Here is a 19,623-nt window from a genome sequence, read left to right as displayed (position 1 = left end):
GTTTGTTTTGTTGATTTGGTTCCACTTATAGGTAAGATCAAATGGTATTTGTCTTTCACCATTTGGCTTATAAAGCATTGTTCTATAAAAACAATAAAATGTGAACTTTGCATGTGATACTATTCGGGCACTTGATTTTAATAAAGAAACAGACAAAATGTAAATATATGTACCTAGCAAGAGAACATTATTGAGTTATAGGAAGAACTGAATAACTGTACAAAACTTACGAAGGAGAGGCGTGACAAAAAGAACAGGGGAAAGGAAAGAAAGCCAAAGAGTTCCAGGAATGACCAAGAGATAGAAGCTCACCTACCTTGAACTCACTTGGCACAATCAGTTTTGGAGTATCCACACCCACCAGGGCATCTATTACACAAAAGATGAGAATGGACAAGATAATGGCAAAATCGCTGATCAGTTTTCTTGCCTGGAAAAAAAAAAAAGAAAACAGGGACTGTATATATGCCTGTGTTTGAACTGAACAAAGAATTTTTTATTTGCTACCAGTAACAGCTTCATCAATAAATTAAAGGAGGTGTCACACAACACAGAGATTATTTTTTAAATTGTTTTTGTATCACTTTCTCACCTGGCCAGTAATAATCTAACCCCACAGAACAGGTCAGTATGTATGTGTGCAGGGGAGGGGACTCAAAGGTAACATATCGCTGAAATACTGTATAAACACTTCACCTGCATGTAGCACAAGAGAGACCTGGAGAAGGATGCAATCTCAGAGCACATTATAAAAACCTGCACAAAGACACAGAGGAGTTCCAGTCCCCTGAGTGCACTCAAGACCGCGGAGAAATGTGAAGTGATGGCCAATGGAGATTTGATGGCTCCACTAACTTTTTCGAAGAAAATGTTTTTCATTCCACATTAGTCCTTACAATTTCCTACATGTGAAGTATCTGTTCACCACTTCTTAAGTGTGATTGCCATTAGTCAACAGCCTTCAAACCCCCTAAGTACATGCCACTGGGCAGGACAAGGACTGGGTTTTATGGGACGCAGCATTGAACCTAGACCTTTCCCATGGAGTGGGTGCAGAAGGTCATTTCTAAGTGGGCCAAGGAGCCTAAGACAGTTTAGGTGCATAGTCCTTCCTCCTCTGTGTTCGGTGGCACTGACAACAGCCCATGAGCATTACTAGAGCAAAGACACCTGAGTTTCCCTCCAAGGTGTGCGCACATGGTAGTACATAAACTAATCACTCAACATGAACTTATTTGGTACCTAACACTTTGCTTGGCATGAGGAATATCACAGTGAACAGAACAGACACAATCCATGTCTCCAGGAGGCTCACAGTCAAGTCATACACAAGGAAGCCTGCTCTTAAATACTGTAAAATCAAGGCTGGCGGAGCAGTTACTCAGTTATCTCAGGGTGAGCACCCAGTTCCCTGGTGATGGGTGGTGGCTGCACCATTCTCAGGAGAGAAGGTCTTTTAAAAGAGTAGCAGGACTACTGTGGTCAGGTGTTCAACAGAAACCGAAGTGAAGAACGAAATTCCCTGATGATGTGCTATGCTGCAGGGGCTGTGGCAGTGCTCAATTCTTGACCATTACCAGGTGTCAGGAGCCTTGGCACCAACTAGCAGCAGGATCATGGAGGGCACTTTCGGTCAGAAGTTCCTTTCCCTCTTGGAAAGCTGGATTCTGCTAGATTCAGCTTTCTTGAGAAGTACACAGAGAGGAGCAGAAAGCTAGCTATGGTATGGGGGCAAGTTAACACTAATCACACACGATAATTTGAAGCATAAATAGATGGCATGGATCAATTTGGGGCTAAAATATGGTACAGCAGTAAGAAGCAGTTCCTATAGTCAAATGACCTGGGCTCAAGTCCAGTACCATTATTTCCTATCTGTCTGTACTTACCCTTTTTTGGCATCAATCATTCCACCTGCAAAATGCAGCCAAAATAGCCCCTAACAAATGCATTGTTTTTTTTTTCTAAGAATTAAATCAGATAACAGGAAAAGTGCTTAACATAACACCTGAAATATAATAACTTCTCATAATACACATTAACTATTGTTTTTTCAAGTTCCACAAGTTTCTTTGGCTGAAAAAAAAACATTGGAATAACTAAATAATTGACTGTCAGGAGTTCTTTGAAAGGAATCTTCAAATACAAGAAACAAGAAGTAGAAACCCAGTATTACTGGGAACTGCCACTCAGAGCTAATTTTGGATGGAAGTATCTGGAGTCCCCACAGAAAGAGGATATTTGCAAGAGAGTCAATACTGAAAAAAAAACTCCCGTTTCTTCCTTCCTTCCTCGTTCCCTTCCTTTCTCCCTCCTTCCCTCCCTTCCTTCCTCCTTCCCTACTTTGTTTCTTTCTATCAATCAACTTTATATGTTAGCACAGTTTTAGATTTACAGAACTAAGAAGACAGTTGAGAGAGTTCCATATACCTTCCCTATCACAATTTCCTCTATTATTCACACCATGCATTACTGTGGTATATTTAGAAATACCCATTTCTTCAGTTTTGTGCAATAAGTGTTGACACAAGCCATGCAGGATGATCTGGCAAAAGAGAGTCCTGTGAAGCAGTTTCAGGGATACATGAGATGTTAACGATCTCTCTGGTCCAACAGGTTCTAAATCCCTGGAATCACGGAAGTCATTGCAAAGGCAAAAAAAAAGTTCTCTTTGCTTTATCACCCTTCTAATCCTTACCCAGTAAATCCAACTTCTTGACAACTCAGTTATACCAAAAGTTGTTCAAAAAGTTGATTTTAACAAGACAGTGCTCCTCTTTATTTTAGAAGGCATTCTTAGTCTTCCGTAAACAGAACGCTGAAGCCCTAAACCTACTTTCTCAGAAGTTTTTTTCCATGCTAATTAATAGCAGCTTATTTTTTCCTACTGCCTTGGCCAAAAGTTTTGGAGAATGTATGTGACTCTTCTCTCTCTCACCTAAGAGGACAGCAAGTCATCTTCAAAACACAGGCAGGACCCTGTTACTTCTCCCCACCTCCACGGCCACTACCACCTTTGTCTAAGCCACCATTTTATTTGATTTGGCTTCCTAACTCATCTTCCTGCTTCTCCACTTGCCCCCCATTCAGTGCACTGTCAAGGTATCACCCAACATAATCGTATTAAAATTTAGGTCAGATAACGAGGTAGGTAGAATAATGCCCCCTAAAGATGCCCAAGTCCTAATTCCTGGAGCCTAAGAATATGTATGTTACTTGACTAGGGTGAATTAAGATTGCAGATAGAATTAAAGTTGTTCATCAGCTGACCTTGACATTGGAGAAACGATCTGGTATTATTGTGGTGGGCCCAGTGTAACCATAAAGGTGCTTCTAAGTGACAGAGAGAGCCAAGGGAGTAAGGATGAGAAGTGACAGGCCATCATTGGCTTTCAAGATGGAGAAAAGGGGCCATGAGCCAAGAAATGTGGGCCGACTCTAGAAGCCTGAAAAGGCCAGGAAACACATTTCCCACCAGAGCTTTCAAAGAGAACACAGCACTGCCAACACCCTGATGTTAGCCCAGTTACACCCATTTCAGACCGCCAGATCTCAAGACAATAAATTTGTGTTGCTTCAAGCCATTATGTTTGGAGTACTTTGAGATACCGACCATGGAAAACTAGTAACTAAAATAACTAAATAGTTTATCTCTGTTAGCATAGTTTTTAGTTTCCCAAATGTACATATCAATATATAAACCTGAAAGAGCCCCTCGTCAGTGGTATCTTGTCAAGTGTGGCACTACTGAACTGTAAGGATAAAAGGAGCTAAAAAGACAAGTGCTGATAAACTTCAAGATTATATTTCTTTCAATTTCCAGGGAGGGATCTACTCAGTTTTGCTGATACTAATATTGCTTAACCTCATTAAAAAGCACAGCCAGGATACGGTGTTCTGTATAACATACTTACTTCTACTTCCCCTTCCTTCCCCTTAAATTGTACAATTTAGTTCAGTTACAGCAGAATTCACTCCTGGAGAGTGTTTATTGTTAAGACATGAATTTCTAAGATAGTGGATCCAGTTTAAACCTCATAGTCAAGGAAATTGATTTTTCCCAGGTCACTTTTGCATTCAACTCCAAATCCTCTAATTAGAGAAGGCAGGCAGGGGTGCTATTTCAGCAGACTATTCAGGTCCTAGCCTATACTAAAAAGGAAGTTTGATTCAAACGAGGCAAAACTGAGAGCAGAACTAGAAAGTGTCCTAAAACTGTCAAGCCTTGAGCACATATAGCTTCCTGGGTACACCTGAGGACCTCTGTATAGGAGCTTTGAGCCTGACTTTGAGGAAATGCGAATTGCTTTCTCTCAGCCTTTCTCACATTTCCAAACACATTTAGAAAAGAAACATTTGTGAATTTCCTTTCATTTTTGGGGGTTTATTTTACCTTCCATTTTCATCAAATTTGATCTCTTTCAAACAATACCCTTTTAGGTGGCACTATACATATGAGGAAATAAAATTAGAAATGTATAGGTACTAATTCACTACCGGATATTTCTGGTAATGATTAGCAGTGCCAAAGTTTTCATGAGAAAACCCAAGATTTGGGTTTGCCCAAGATTTCATACCCAATCCTTTGAACTCAGAGGCCTCGAACCTAGCTTGAACAAACATCCTAAATTACAGGTGACTGTCCCATCAAATGCTAAGAAGCATCTCTGGGCTCAAGCCTCAATATTCTAGGAATATAAACTATTACATTAAGATAACTCATCCAAGACATGAAAGAGCTAAAGAAATTTGTTACTACAACATCAGTGTTACAGGAAACGTTAAAGAGACTTCTTTAAGAATAATAACATGGCAATAACTACATGCCTATCAATAATTACTTTAAGTGTAAACATATTAAATGCTCCAATCAAAATCCATAAGGAGAGTAAATGGAGAAGAAAACAATACTTTTATATATGTCGCCTACAAGAGACTCACTTCAGATCAAAAGACATACACAGTCTGGAAGTAAAGAAATGAAAAAAGATACTTCATACAAAAGGAAATGATCAAAATAAAGCTGGGGTAGCAATACTTGTAACAGGCAAAAGATACCTTAAAACAATGGCTATAACAAGAGACAAAGAAAAACATTTCATATACAATAGCCAAGATATGGAAACAACCTAATTGTGAAATACTACTCAGCCATAAAAAGAAATGAAATCTTACTATTTGCAACAATGCAGATGGACCTAGAGGGTGTTACACTAAGTGAAATAAGTCAGACAGAGAAAGACAAATACCATATGGTTCCACCTATATGTGGAATCTAAAAAACAAATAAACAATAAAAACAGAAACAAGCTCATAGATACAGAGAACAATTGATGGTTGCCAGAGGGGAGAGGGACTGGGGGCCTAAGTGGAAAAGGTGAAGGAATTGTTAAGAAGTTCAAATTGGCAGTTACAAAACAGTCACTGGGATGTACAGTACAGTACAGGGAACAGAGTCAGTAATATTACTGTAACTATGTATGGTGCCAGGTGGGTACTAGACTTATCAGGGGGACCACTTCATGAATTATATATCTGTCTAACCACCATGCTGTACATCTAAAACTAATATAATATTAAATGTCAACTGTAATTGAAAAATAGAAGATAAAAGAAATCTACAAACAGATATATATATATATATACATCTGTTTGCCATAAAAAAGTTTGGTGCTACCACATATGACAATTCCTACTTCCATGCATGAGTAAGGAAAAGACAAGTATGTTTCAACTAAGATTCTTTCATATCAGACTGGTTTTTGAGCTCTTTTCTTTTGTTTACTATCCTTTAATTATAAAAACAAAAAGAAAAATATTTCTGCCCTCAGGAAAATTAATTACAAAATATTTCAAATAACCAAATAAGAAGCAACCAACTTAAATATTTAAACTACCAAAGCCAAGAAGAAATTAAGTGGACTGGAAGATAAATTCAAATAACAAAAAGCTGCTCTCTTGTTCTTGGGCAAAAACAACCCAATAAATCTATTATAAACATATTCCTCATGAAGGATGATACTGTATTAATCATTAAGAGAGTCATAATCATAAAGACACCACAGTGAGAAGCTAGTTGATTTGCAGGGGGAAAATATGAACTTGGCTCCTCTGGGGCCGCAGAGGACACTGGGTGTCCGCTTTGCGAGGACCGCAGCTGCTGCGGCATTAACTGGGGGAGAGAGAGGCTGTGGCCTGCGGAGCGGTTCGCGATGGATGGAGCTGTTAGGAAGAGACAGCGCAGCAGCAGGCACCCTGTGGGGCCTCGACAAATATTAATTCGTGGTGTCAATTCCTCCCATGATCATGGGGCTTGGAAAATGCTAAAAACAACTGTGTATGAAAGCATTTATTCTAGGTGAAAAAAAAAAGGCATGCCAGACAAATAGTGTCTTTTGGCAATCATGAAAAGGCACACCATACCATGAAAATTTTGAAATTTGACCCCCTGGAAGCCAACGCTATAAAGCACTATAAAAGAAATAAATAAGCATTAATATTAGTATCTGAATCATAATACGCCATACTTTGAACTGATAATACCTATTATAATTAGAATTAAATAAGAGGAATGTCTGATTTAGACTCTAGGATTTTAATGCCTTAAATTCCAAAGTCAGAGAGGTTTGGGGAACGAAGAAGGGAATTCAGTTGGGCAATTTATGTGGGTGAGGCTTAGAGCTTGCCAGTGAAAATCTACCAGAGAAAAAGAAGTTTAACCAAACATGGAGCAGAGGCAGTAGGCCTAATGGAGGGCTTCTTTGGGGAGGCTGAGGTGACATCGGCAATCACAGTCCTCTTCCTCTGTCCTACCTTAAAACCCAGCAGAGGGGTGCGTGCCAGAAGCACATGATCAAATCACATGGGAAATACGAGGTCCCTATCTGGTCACTATGTTCTAAATTGAAACTGAACATCTGGAGTTGACCCAGAAAAGCATAACCAGAGGAACACAAGTCTGAAAACATATCACATAAGAAATGATGGCAGGCCCCAAGAAGTTATGGGAAGGAACCGCCTTCAAAGATGTGATATCCATCACAGGAAAGGAAGGCTAAATTTGTTCTGGGTAACTTCAGAGGGCAGAAGCAGACCCAGAGGAGAGGGGCTGTAGGAAGATAGACTTGTGTGTCTACCAGGAATGCCTTTGGAGACTTGAAGTTCATGTTCTGGAAAGCATTCAAGCAGCCCACGGAGACCGCTTGTCAGAAATCAGGAGGCAATGTTGGATTAGGTGGTATTCAGAGTCCTGACACTAACATCCCATGATTAAGGCCCAACTATCAAAAGTCCTTGACCCTCTAATAGGGTCTTCTTGTATCTCTTACAAAAAATCATTACAGTAAAGGGTTCTTGGGCTTCAAAGGTAATTTAATAATTTATATTAAGGTAAAAAGTAAAAATTTAAAAAATAACAACGAGTAAGACATACATATAAATTAGACAGTCTGGAAATGGAGTAGGAAACCAGTTTGTGTTACTGGATGGATTTCATTGCTGGTGAGTTTTCTATGATGGACAAATAAGCTGAAAGTGTTTAGGACCAGTGAGGTACCATGGTCAAACTGCTTCTCCTGGCCACAGGCTGCCTTTATGCTTTGGCCAATCAGTGCCCCCAACCTTACTTTTCTTAGGGTTCAACTTAAGTTTATTGCTTTTTTTTTCAACAAATGTCCATAAGAACTGCAGTAGTGTAATCTTTGTTAAATGTTTACTAGATTATGTTGTATTTATTCATAACTCAATGTCCCTTTGTCATTGTTAAAAAAAATAAATATGAAAAACAATTTTGAATTAAAAACAAGTGTTCTTGACTTTAAAAATTACTTTTGTAGTTGCAAAGTAACACAAGAATTTGAAAACCTGTTTCTCCTCCACTAACAGCAAAGTCATTTTTGGAGTGGGTTTCCATGGCGTGATGTGGTCTGATGTTTCCGCAATAACCAGCCAAATGTCACCCAGTACTGGTAACACTAGATACAGAATACATGTCCATTGTTTCTTATTATTTCTTGGTATATTATTCATTTTAGTTTGCCAGTTTTTACCATCCATCAGAAATGTATCTGAGAGAAAAAGGAAACAGAATGGAGATACCACCTGATTTTTATAAAGAGTTGTTTATAAACTAAACATTGACAGCTTTAATAGAACTGTCACCAGCTAAAATGGCAAACAAAAATCATGTTTCCAAAAATATAAGCCAACTGTGGAATTCTAGACTTTTCTGTGTTTTACATGGATAAAACACCAAATGCATCACCCACCTAAAATGCTCACTGTGTTTTCACTGAAATCTTTGAAGCCATATACATTTATCTCACCCATACGGACGCCCTCGAAGACCACCACCAGCTCACTCAGGTCAAAGAAAGCACCAAAGTGTGATGCCACAGGAGATAATATGCATGATTGGGGGAGAAGGATCAAAATGAGTCATTCTCATCAGAAAACCTCAAAATCTAACTTTACATCACATATAAAGGTCTTACTAGGTGCTAGGCCCATTTATTAATTTATCTTTGTATCCCTACCATCTAGTACTATACCAAGCACAGAGTTACAATATTAAATGAATGTACTAATTATACAATAGAGAATACTTAAAAAAATAAAGACATCAAAGAACATTCTGCTCAACTGTACCACCTAAATAAAGCACAGAAGTTTTCATAGCTGTTGATGTAACCTGGAATCTACTGACTTTATTTATTTAAATGACATTTATAGCAAGAGGTAAATTTACAAAGAATCTTACCATTACATCAATTCACATGAGCATTAGAATCATCACTTATCTTAAAAGGGACAAAAAGAGAAAATTAAGCAGTTCCTGAAGAAAGGCGTCTTCATGCTGACTGTATACATCAGCTGGCCACACTGAATTTCACATATTAAAGTACCAATGATTTTGCCTAATTCAGAGGTCTCCATAGCTTTATAAATTCTACTAATCACAATTCTGCTCTGTCTTTAGGCTTCTGCTTTCATTGTGCCACAAGACCATGCAGTTCTTGTGCGACGTACGTGGTCACTTGTTGATATGGAACTCTGGAAGAACATTTTGTGTTTAATGCCCTGAGCCATCGGCCACAGAAGATCACAGACTACACTGGGATGCTCCCACAGGGAGTGTTGATACTGAAAGACTTTGAATAAAGACATGAGGCTAAGGTAACAGACCAGTAACTATGGGGGGGCAGCAGACTGATGCACCCTTCTAACAGGAGGGGGGCACAAAGGACAAAGTCAGTGGACTACTGGACTTCTACCCATGTCCACTGAGCATTCAGACTCTCTGGAAGTGACTGGTATACAAATTAAACTCCCGACATCCAAGCTAGCAAAGGTGAACCCTTTCATCTTAAGTGTTCATATTGATGGATTGTAAGTAACTGACCCTGGTTTAGGCAAAAGGAATGAGGAAATGAACTAGGGAAACAGCAGTATAAGTGTGAAGGAGAGATATTATAGCAGAAAATCCAGGGGACTGTGATGAGGTTAATTTAATAAAGAAAAACTTGGAGAGGCGAATGCAATGGACAGCATCTTCTGTCGGAATAGATCAATTTTCTACGCCTTTCTACTATGCTGACTACATGGGAATGCTGACCTGAGTGGTCTACAGTGAGCTCCCTCGTTCTCTGGACTCCAGCTGGGTCTTGCCCATGGCAGCCTGGATAGGCCATCAGAGGGAGGAGAGATCAGATACTGATTCCCTGAGCTGTATCCCAGTGAGGTTGCCTCAGGCTGGCTAAATCTCTCTTTCCAAGGTCACATTACCTTACTAGACAGCTCTTTCCACCCTCCCCTCTTCTCCCAGGTTCCAGCAACCACATCCTTTTCACATCCTTTGGGCCAAAGACAGTAGCAACCTCACTGCTACTAGCACTGGACACTACCCTCCCCCCCTGGTTTCCCCAAACTAAACCTGACCTTTGTGAGCAATACCTTTATTAAACCCCTAAGACTGTCATAATTTGAATGCATCATTTGCTTCCTGCTGGGACTCTGACTGGTACATCAAATATGATTTTAAGATTTTGAACCTGAGTGGCCATGAAGATAGGTGGCATTATTAGCTGAGACCAGGAACAAAGGAAGATGAGTAAGTTCCACTGTGGGAAGGAAACCACAGGTCGCCTGTGGAGCATCCACAGAAAGCAGTCGGGAGCAGTTATGAAAGTGAGCCTGGCATAAAGACACAGATATTAATTAATTTTTGGAAGCTTGTGAGTCCTGATCACTACCTAAGCACCAGTCTAATACAGAGAATTTATTTAGTTTAGGAGATGAGGTCAGGAAACTCTCTTAAAAATTACAGAATACCAGAGGTTTAAAGGATCTTAACTGCCAGTGAGCTGAGCCCTCCCTCTGTGCCTGCGGTGACTGAGCCCATGGTCGGTTTTCAAAGGGCACGTGCCAGGCAATGGCAGTGCTGCCACTAGAATCTATGGCTTCTAGACTTCCACTCTGTGCTCTCTCCATAAAATGCAGCATTTATCTCTACGTGACTGGTTTCCATTAGTCAACAAATATTGAGCCTGTATCCAACATTTTGCTAATTGCTATAACAGGAATAAAATAGAAGTATAACAATTTTCCAGCAGTTTACAGTCTTCATTGACCAACAACTCATACGAATTTTTTGAAATGAGGGTACAAAAGATAAATGATTGCACAAGGCAAAGGAGACCAGGACGTTTTGTAGGACGAAGGCACTGTCAACTAGTACTGACATTATGAGACTTTAAAGGTTTCATATCGGTGTGAGTGAGGAAGTAGTCGCAGGCTTAATTATTACCACAACAATCAAGGACTATCTAATTTACCTGTTTAAGCATATAAATTTTAATTGTAGAATATGGCATATAAGAGTAAGAATCTATAAACCTATCTGCTCCTACCTATAGAGATCATCCTTCTAAATGACAGCTTAAGTGAAAACACATTTTGGCAAATGAGCAGGAAAAAGTGTCCTTACTCTTCATGTGTGCATGTGTGAATTGATAGATGCATATTACTATTTAGCTGTACATGGAAACGAAGGGAGAAGAAAGTCTGACCGCCCACGCCCTCAAACACTGCTCCTTAGAAATCACCTAGGTTTTCTCCTCCCTGTTTATTGTATTATTCAGTGTACACAGTTCTCAACTATGCTGAGAACCTTCTTAGCAGGAATTGTAACCACAATGCTATCATTATTCTATTTTCATATACTCATGACTTTCTCAAGAGCACTTATCAAACTCTAAAAAATTACCTGCTTGGACTCACATACAGGCAAAATGTCTTTAAGTCTAAAGAGCTATTTTCCATTCAGGAATTATTGCTGGAAGAAAAAGGTGAGGTTTACATAGACAGTTAAATGATCTCTATTCATTATTCATCTAAAGGTTAAAGAACACATGGACAAAGCCCCACTGCCAAAAGAAAAAGAATAAAAAATTAGTTTATATCGTTAGTTATTTTGACTTGCAAGTACTTCACAAATTTTTCACTTTTCTACCTGTGTCTAAATAAAACATCAGACTTTGGAAAGCGAGTGATGGTTCCCAAGATGTCCAATGAATTAATAATTAAGAATGAAAAAACCTCAATAGAGAAGAAATCAGCCTAGAAGACCTTTCCTCAGGAATCTGTTCCACAGGAAACTTACACCATTGAGAAGAAGGATTGAGTGAGCATATTCCCAGTGTGTGAATGTGTTACAACCTCAAGTGTCTTCAGGGACAAGCAGTTAATCTGAATGTGTGAATCAGCCAAGTCTTAGACAGTACAAAATTGTGAGCATAATCACTGCCTGGGAAGTGCAAATTCCCCAAGGCCTCAGGTGTGAGGATGCTTGTGTGTGTGTGTGCGCAAATTGTGGGCTACACCGAGAATGGCTGGGGGCTGAGTTCTCCCTGTGGACCACCAGTTCATGATGTCAACCTTAGGCAGACTAAGTTGAACACCTCTTTCCACATTTCACTTTATGGAAATGTTTTCATTCCTTGGGACAGCCAGTTTCACTATTGCTTGGATCTGAACGTGTGTACCCCCAAAATCCATATGTTAAAATCCTACCCCCTGAAGGTGGTATTAGGAAGTGGAGCCTTAGAAGCATGCTTAGGTCATAAGGGTAAAGCCTTTATGGATGGGATTAGGGTTCTTACAAAAGAGACCCCAAGCAGATCCCCAGCCCTTCTGCCACATAAGGACACAGCAAAAAGGAGATGGCCATGAAGCAGGAGGAGGGCCCTCACCCAACCATGTGGCTCCTGATCTTGGACTTCTTGGCCTCTAGAACTGTGAGAAATAAGTTTTCATTGTTTATAAACCTCCAAGTCTATGGTATTCTGTTATAGTGGTTCACACGGACCAAGACAATGACCACCAACCCTCCCCTTTATGTTCAATTTTATAAGAGGAGTCAGTCAAAAAGCCACTTAGGTGAAGGTAACATGTTAATCTGAAATTTCATTTCCTAGGAACTGAAAAAAGGAATTTCATCAACTGCATCTCACCTCAGTGTGTTTTGTTCCTACATGAAACACAAGAGGAATTAGTTCATGAAATTCCAGTATGAAGTAGTTCACTGATAAAAATCAGGCATTATCAAGATTACTTAAGAATTAGCCACATCCCAAACACTGAGAATTGAACTGTGAAACAAAGGATTATCTTACTTTCATTCTTCAGGTAAAAAAAATAAAAAAAAACCAAAATGCCATTAGCTAAATGTCGATCTCATCTTGTCTCCCAGGGAATCCCAGTTCTGATGCTGTGCTCACCCAGGCATATTAATGGGAAACAGGGTATCTGCACAGCTCAACTCAGCTACCGGTTTTTAAACACACCGGCGTTCAGCACTGTGGGCAGGGCAGGCTGGCTCAGATAACACAGGTGTCTTCCACCAGTACTTGTGTAACAACACAGTTTTACCCCATGGCCCATAATTCAACCACTAAATTACTCATAGGGATGGCTGATGAGCAAGAAATTCTGTCAAAACTCCTGATTAATATGAAGTGAGTTTTTGCTTGCATGGTCAAACACTATGGATTTAAAAGATGCTTTCTTAATTCATGCATTTTTATATAGACTGTGCCCCACTTTTTCATTTTAGTATAGTCAGAATTACGAGGGTCAGACTTTATAACAGAATTATGTGAGCAAAATCCTTGGAAGATTTTTCAAAGTTGGACTACAGTTATTTCAAAAATATGGATACATATGGACCAAGACTGAAAAGCAATTTTTTAAATGCCCAAAATTATATCAGAAAGGTTGAATTACAGGTACCCTTTCCTTACATCAAATTGTATTATTGTTGATACAGTGTACATTCGATGAAAATTATTTCCAGCTCAGGTACTTACCGTGGTTGGAAAATAACGACTAGTTTTGAATTTTTTCAGAGCCATAGACGAGGTGTAGGTGCCCAAGAAGAGGATGAAGGACATGAGCGTGATATCGGGAACAAAATCGCAGTTGTTCCCCTCGAGCGTTCCTCCACGTTTCACACACTCCTTCTTCGACAGAAGAGCCCAGTCAAAAGTGGCATTATGGTACTAAAGAAGAAAAACATGGACATTTTTCTAGAGAACACCGACACGTCCAAAGCAGTTTTGGATGCCTGATGTGCTGTGCATGGGTTACCCTAAAAGTCTCTGTAAAACAGCCTGAAGTTAACACTGCAGGGTGAAACCTGAGAGGTGCTAATGAAGTAACAGGTATGAGGGCCCGGGAGGGCAGCAGTTACTGAAAATACAATGCGAATAATGCGGTCTGTTACCTGGTTTGAGCTACAGCCCTACAATCACTCATTTGTTCAACAGGAACAAACCACAAAGTCCTTCTTTCCTGTCAACCTTCCTGAGAGTAAACTGAGACACAATAATATCCTAAGCCTCAAAACATGAGACTCTCTGAAACACCTCTGTTGTTCCAAAGTACTTACTGTTGTAGTGAGCAGCTCCTTATGCTTCGAGCTGATGAGCCATGGGTTGACGCTCTAAAAAGTTATATTAGGTTCACTACTCACTTACCCAGCATTTTCATAAATGAGCTGTTTCTTTTCTAAATAACTAGAGTTAGTGATTTAGGGAATTGAAGTATAAAATGTTGATGGTCCCTGTTTTTTCAATTGCATATCCTACTAAAATACAGCATTTGTCTTGTTGACTCCAGCTCTGCATCATGAGCATTTACTTATCAGAACGTGCTGTCCTGGGCTGTGGAGGTGTGCAAGGGGTATCTACCCACCCAGCCCTGTGTAACACGGCCGCGAGCTCATAGGCCCGTGGCATGTTGCCTGTGCTGTGCTTCTCAAGAGAAGCTCACTCCTGTTCTTGTTTTTTTTATTTCCATTATGCAGGAGAATCCTTTTGCTAACGTTATGAAAAAAAGCCCTCCCAGCTGCTCTGAGTTTTAGCTGCCATCAGTTCACAGCTCTCCCTCCTTCTCTAGAAACTGCCTTCAGCCTCAGAAGAGCGACTTCGCCTGGAGTGTCATGCCCTGGCAGCCAGTTACTGGCCAGCAGTACTGGGGAGTGCTATTGACTGAATATTTGGGCTTCCCTAAAATTCATGTCGAAACCTAATTCCCTATGTTATGATATTTAGAGGTGGGACCTTTTGGGGATGATTAGGTCATGAGGGTGGAGCCTTTTCATGGATGGGATTAGAGTTCTTACATTATAAAAGGGACCCCAGAGACCTCCTTTGCCCCTTATATTGTTATAGGCGGGCACAGTAAAAAGAAGTCTGTCTGTGAACTAGGAAGCAGGTCCTCACTAGATACTGAGTCTGCCGATGCCATGATGTTGGACTTGGTCTTGGGCCCAGGGCTAATGGGTATAGCACGCGCTTGCTTACAGAAGATTTATTTGAGAATACTCTGCAAATAAATGTGGAAAGGTGAATTTCTTCTGTCCAGTTCTACTTCAAACCAAATGCATCATCAATACCCTTTAGCATTCACTGAATTCTCATGATATAATGATATGAGTCATAAGAGATCCTCCATAAAAAAGAAGACTCTCTGACTAGAAGGAGTTCTATATATTTATAGAGTTCAACATGTGAAGTGCTCACACTACTTTTCACAATTAAAAAAAAACCTCTACATCTTGCCCTAAAATATTTTGTTCTATATTAATTTCAACTTGCAAACAGCTGAGTTGAATAATTGCCCTTTTATCAAACTCTGCTGGTAAGAGGTGACCATGTCTCATTTTGTTCTTCAATTTCTGCATAATGGTGTTTTTTAGCAGAATACATTTAAATTTTAGTGGTCATAATAGGTTACAGAGTTTTTTGTTTTAAAATCAGCAAAGATTTACCATAATTTCAGCTCAGCTCTTTGATATCAACAGAATGCATTTTTTTGTAACTAGCATGTAACTTAACCTCTGTGCCCAAAGAGGTTAAGCTGCATTAAAACAGTCCCAACAGGAAGTTTTACTGATTTTCTTGCAGAGATCCAGGTTGAAACAAAAACTATACAGATGTATATAAAATGACAGCGATGTTTTCTTGCTACATACGATGCTTCATTCACTTATCCAGTAAGTCCTTTACTCTAAACTTACTGAATGCTCATCATGTGGAGAAACTGGTAGTGAGTGAACCAGAGGGGTCGAAGCGTATTGTGCTCATGCGTAGTGAGAAAAAAACATGTAAAGTAAATGGGACCAAGTTCCTCAGGATCTTAACTGATGTCAATCTCATAAAAAGAGATTTTAGTCTGTTTTTCTGGAGACCCAGTTTATACTGAATGGGTTTGTTTCTAACTCTTAAAAGTTGAATGTATACTAAAAGATCAATTTTAAAATCTAAAATCTTATAGCATCCTCTCCAAACACAAAGTTGGGGAAATATGAGAGAGGATGAGCAAAATGTTGACAGTCTTTGAGGCTAGGTGGTATGTGTGTGGTATCCACTGTACTATTGCATGTTTTCCATTTTTCACTATTTTAAAAAGTCGGAACATGTAATCTTCAAAGATACTTAAGGACTGGTTTTTGCACTTGACATTCTCAGTGAGAGAAAATCACAAGGATGCTCTGCACAAGAAGATAAATATGACATTCCATTCCCTATTAAAATGAATTCTAACTCCTAGAATTGCCTTGAAGGTATATCAAGTCAAAGCACTTCTGCTTTTATGTCTGACTGCCAAGCAGAATACATGAGACTATAATACTTCTTAGCCCCATGATTAACAGCATCTCCATGTAGATGTGATATGCTTCTGTGGCAATATAATAAGCAAAAAATAAAAATAAAGAATAAAAATGAAAACTTCTACATTGCTCTTTTTGAGTATAGACTGGTAAAATATGTGCCTTTTTAAATATTTATAAATGAGGGTAATGATACAAACAAAGTCTCAAGGTTAAACAGTACATGTACTCATCAGGGTTTTTCCCTGCAGTGGGTGCGTCAGATTTGCAGTAATCTGCAATCTTACTTAATGATGGACAGGATGCAGTTGAGCTGCACTTGTCTGTATATATGTATTATTGTAAGATGTCTAAAGTAATTAGCTAAAACATAGAAAGTTGCAGGAGGCTGTCACTCCCAAGCTAACAGCCAAAGCAAGCTGGATAATCATAGTTTTAAAAAATCTACCAGAGATGAAGATGCAAAGGAACCTAAAAAAAAAATCCAAAAAGTTACAAGTTCTTCATAGGCTGCCTCACCCTAGCAAAGTAGCAGTTGAAAGATAAATCAACTGCAGATGGAGGTAAGGAGAAATAAGCCAATCTTTAATGACTTTTTAATAGCTCCATGTAGTAATGATGAGAATTCTGAGGAGCCTTAGGCATAGATGGAGCCTGCACCCACCTACTAAACTTTCTCACAGTCTCTGCCAAGTGCCCAAGTAGCACATGAAAGGCTGGAGGTCAGACAGGATTGCTGCTGGAAATCCCCCTTAGACAGACCCGCCAAATGCAAGAATGCCACTGTCCTAAGATGGGAGACTTCGAGGCATTTGAGCATTTTGACTAGAAAGGACTAAGGTATCTGTCTGACCTCTGAGGGTTGGAGGCAGAGCACTGGGGCAAAGAAAGATTTCCCAAGGCTCAGAAAGCTGGAACATGCAAGAAGACCTAGAGCATTCTATGGGATATTCTGGGACAAGGGGAATATTCCTGACCTTGTTTTGGTCTGTGGTTAAAGGAGTGTATAAAATTGTCAAAATTCATCGCAATGAACAAAATAACTGTACATTTTAAGACATGCCTCGATTTAATAAAAAAAAACAACAACAAAAATGAATCTGACATAAAAAAAATACTAACTGATCCATTGTTGGGAACTGCTCTGCCTGGTTTCAGGAGTTGTAACTGCCCCCCATGGCTAAGGCTGAGTGAGTGACCTCCGGAATGCGAGCCACTTAGGAGACAAAACTTGTCTCTGGTATCAAAAGCTGCCTCAGTTTCCTCTCCCTGCCCCCAGTGCTTGGTCTGATAGTCAGTGATGGGTAAGACTCCTCAGAGGAGGGACAACCTAAGCCAGACATGATCACCTGGGAGGCCATCATGGAAGGACTCTGGGGGGCTGCAACAAAGAGGGAGTGATGGACCCTCGCCCCCCTGCTATTCTGACATAGCCCGAGTCCCCATGTTCTCTGGGAGAAATGCTTCCTGGCTCTAATCCACTTAAGCCTGAAAACCTGTGTGGGGCGGTGGTGCAGCCCGTTGCCAGCTAGGGATCCGGGGTGATGAGGCAAAGAAAGGGTTGCTAAAAGTCCTGTGAAGGCTGCTTTGCTAAGAGTGCTTTCATTCATATGGTAAGGGTCTGAGCAGGAAATGTGTCTCCCAAAGTTTCTGTGACCCCCTTTCCTGACAGACACTGACTCAGACTAAGCCCTTAGATTTCTTTGAAATGTTATTTATTGTTTGATCCTTGCCACCTGTACTCCTGTGTATTACAAACCCAATAAAAGCTGTTGAAGAAGGGGCTCCTGGCCACTACTATTGGTTTCCTGTGCATTTCCATTCAAATCAAAGGAGTGGACCAGAAAGAGGGGGAAAAAATGACCAAACAGAAAAATATGAAGAAACAAGAATTTAAAAAAATGAGGAGAGGCTTAGGAACCTCCAGGACATTTTTAAACGATCCAACATCCGCATTATAGGGGTACCAGAAGGGGAAGAGGAACAGCCACGACTGGAAAACTTATTTGAACAAATAATAAAGGAGAACTTCCCCATTCTGGCAAAGGAAATAGACTTCCAGGAAATCCAGGAAGCTCAGAGAGTCCCAAAGAAGTTGGACCCAAGAAGAAACACACCAAGGCACATCATCATTACATTAGCCAAGATTAAAATGAAGGAGAGAATTCTAGAAGCAGCAAGAGATAAGGGGACAGTCACCTACAAAGAGGTTCCCATCAGACTGTCAGCAGATTTCTCAAAAGAGACCTTCCAGGCAAGAAGGGGCTGGAAAGAAGTATTCCAAGTCATGAAATCCAAAGACCTACATCCAAGATTGATCTGTCCAGCAAAGCTTTCATTTAGAATGGAAGGACAGATAAAGTGCTTCTCAGATAAGACCAAATTCAAGGAGTTCATCATCACCAAGCCCTTATTATATGAAATGTTAAAGGGACTTATCTAAGAAAAAGAAGTTAAAAAAACAAGAACAGTGAAAGGACAGCAAACTCACAGTTACTAACAACCACACCTAAAACAAAAGCAAACTAAAAGGACAGCTAGATCAGGAGTTGAACCATAGAAATGAAGATCTCAAGGAGGGTTAGCAACAGGGGAGTGGGAGGAGAAGGGGGGGAGAAGGTACAGAAAATAAGTAGCATAGACAGTAGGTAGAAAATAGATGGGGGGCAAGAATAGTATGGGGAATATAGAATCTAAAGAACTTGAGACACGTGGTCATAGACTAAAGGGGGGGAATGGTGGGGGAGGGGTGTGCAGGGTAGAGGGGAATGAAGGGGGGAATAGAACAACTGTAATGGCATAATCAATAAAATATATTAAAAAAAAAGAAGAGGCTCCTGGCTTTTCTCCTCTGAAAGACTGGCCACCTCTCCTCCCCAAGCAGATCATGTGTTGGTAGTTTCACTTTCATCCATGGCAGATGGGGGGACTTGGTGGGCAAAGTTGTTCCCACAATCCATTCTATCACCTCCTCAGAAGAGACAGACCTGAGATTTTGAAATTTGGTCTTTCCCTGTGAGAGCTGCCCAGTGGAAGCCAAGAGACTGCAATGCTTATTGGTTAGATACACGGTGCAGACCAACTGCGGTGGGTCTCAAAGTTTTGGAGGGACCTTTTAAAGAGTTCTGTTTACAAGTTGAAGAAATATGGCAAAGGAGAAATCTATGGGAAAACTGATGAAGGTCAGAAAAATTAAAGACACAATGATTCCAACAATAAATGAAAATAACAGAAAACCTTCCCTTTCTTCTTAAGGGATGGTTATTCTAGAGTTTCAGTCTGTCTGAATGCTCTACTGCCCTGATTCTCCTGCTCCTTTCCCCTGAGAACACACCCCTGTCATTGGGAAGGAGAAAGCTTGTTTTCATGTTAATGAAGCTGAAGGGAAAGGCCTGCCTTCCTCGGACAGGGGGCTCTCAGGGCCTTGGGAGAGGGAGTCCTGCTAGTGTTAC

At 40.1% G+C, this 19,623-nt stretch overlaps 1 protein-coding gene across 6 annotated transcripts in view; it reads right to left on the bottom strand.

Annotated features, from left to right (window-relative positions):
• The window catches only part of SLC4A4 (solute carrier family 4 member 4), a 321,040-nt gene that overhangs the window by 35,086 nt on the left and 266,331 nt on the right, over positions 1-19,623 (bottom strand). For all 6 annotated transcript variants that reach the window (XM_053655652.1, XM_053655653.1, XM_037148610.2 and 3 more), the window contains 2 exons: positions 13,365-13,556; positions 317-430 (listed from right to left, as the gene is read on the bottom strand). In XM_053655652.1, the coding sequence (XP_053511627.1) occupies positions 317-430; positions 13,365-13,556 (306 nt within the window). The remainder of the gene's footprint in view (positions 1-316; positions 431-13,364; positions 13,557-19,623) is intronic.

The sequence above is a fragment of the Artibeus jamaicensis genome, unplaced genomic scaffold, assembly GCF_021234435.1.
Source record: "Artibeus jamaicensis isolate MK-2021 breed Jamaican fruit bat unplaced genomic scaffold, CSHL_Jam_final scaffold_1031, whole genome shotgun sequence".
NCBI lineage: Eukaryota > Metazoa > Chordata > Mammalia > Chiroptera > Phyllostomidae > Artibeus > Artibeus jamaicensis.
Note: the sequence above shows the minus strand (reverse complement) of the source record. Positions and strands in the feature narration are given on the sequence as shown.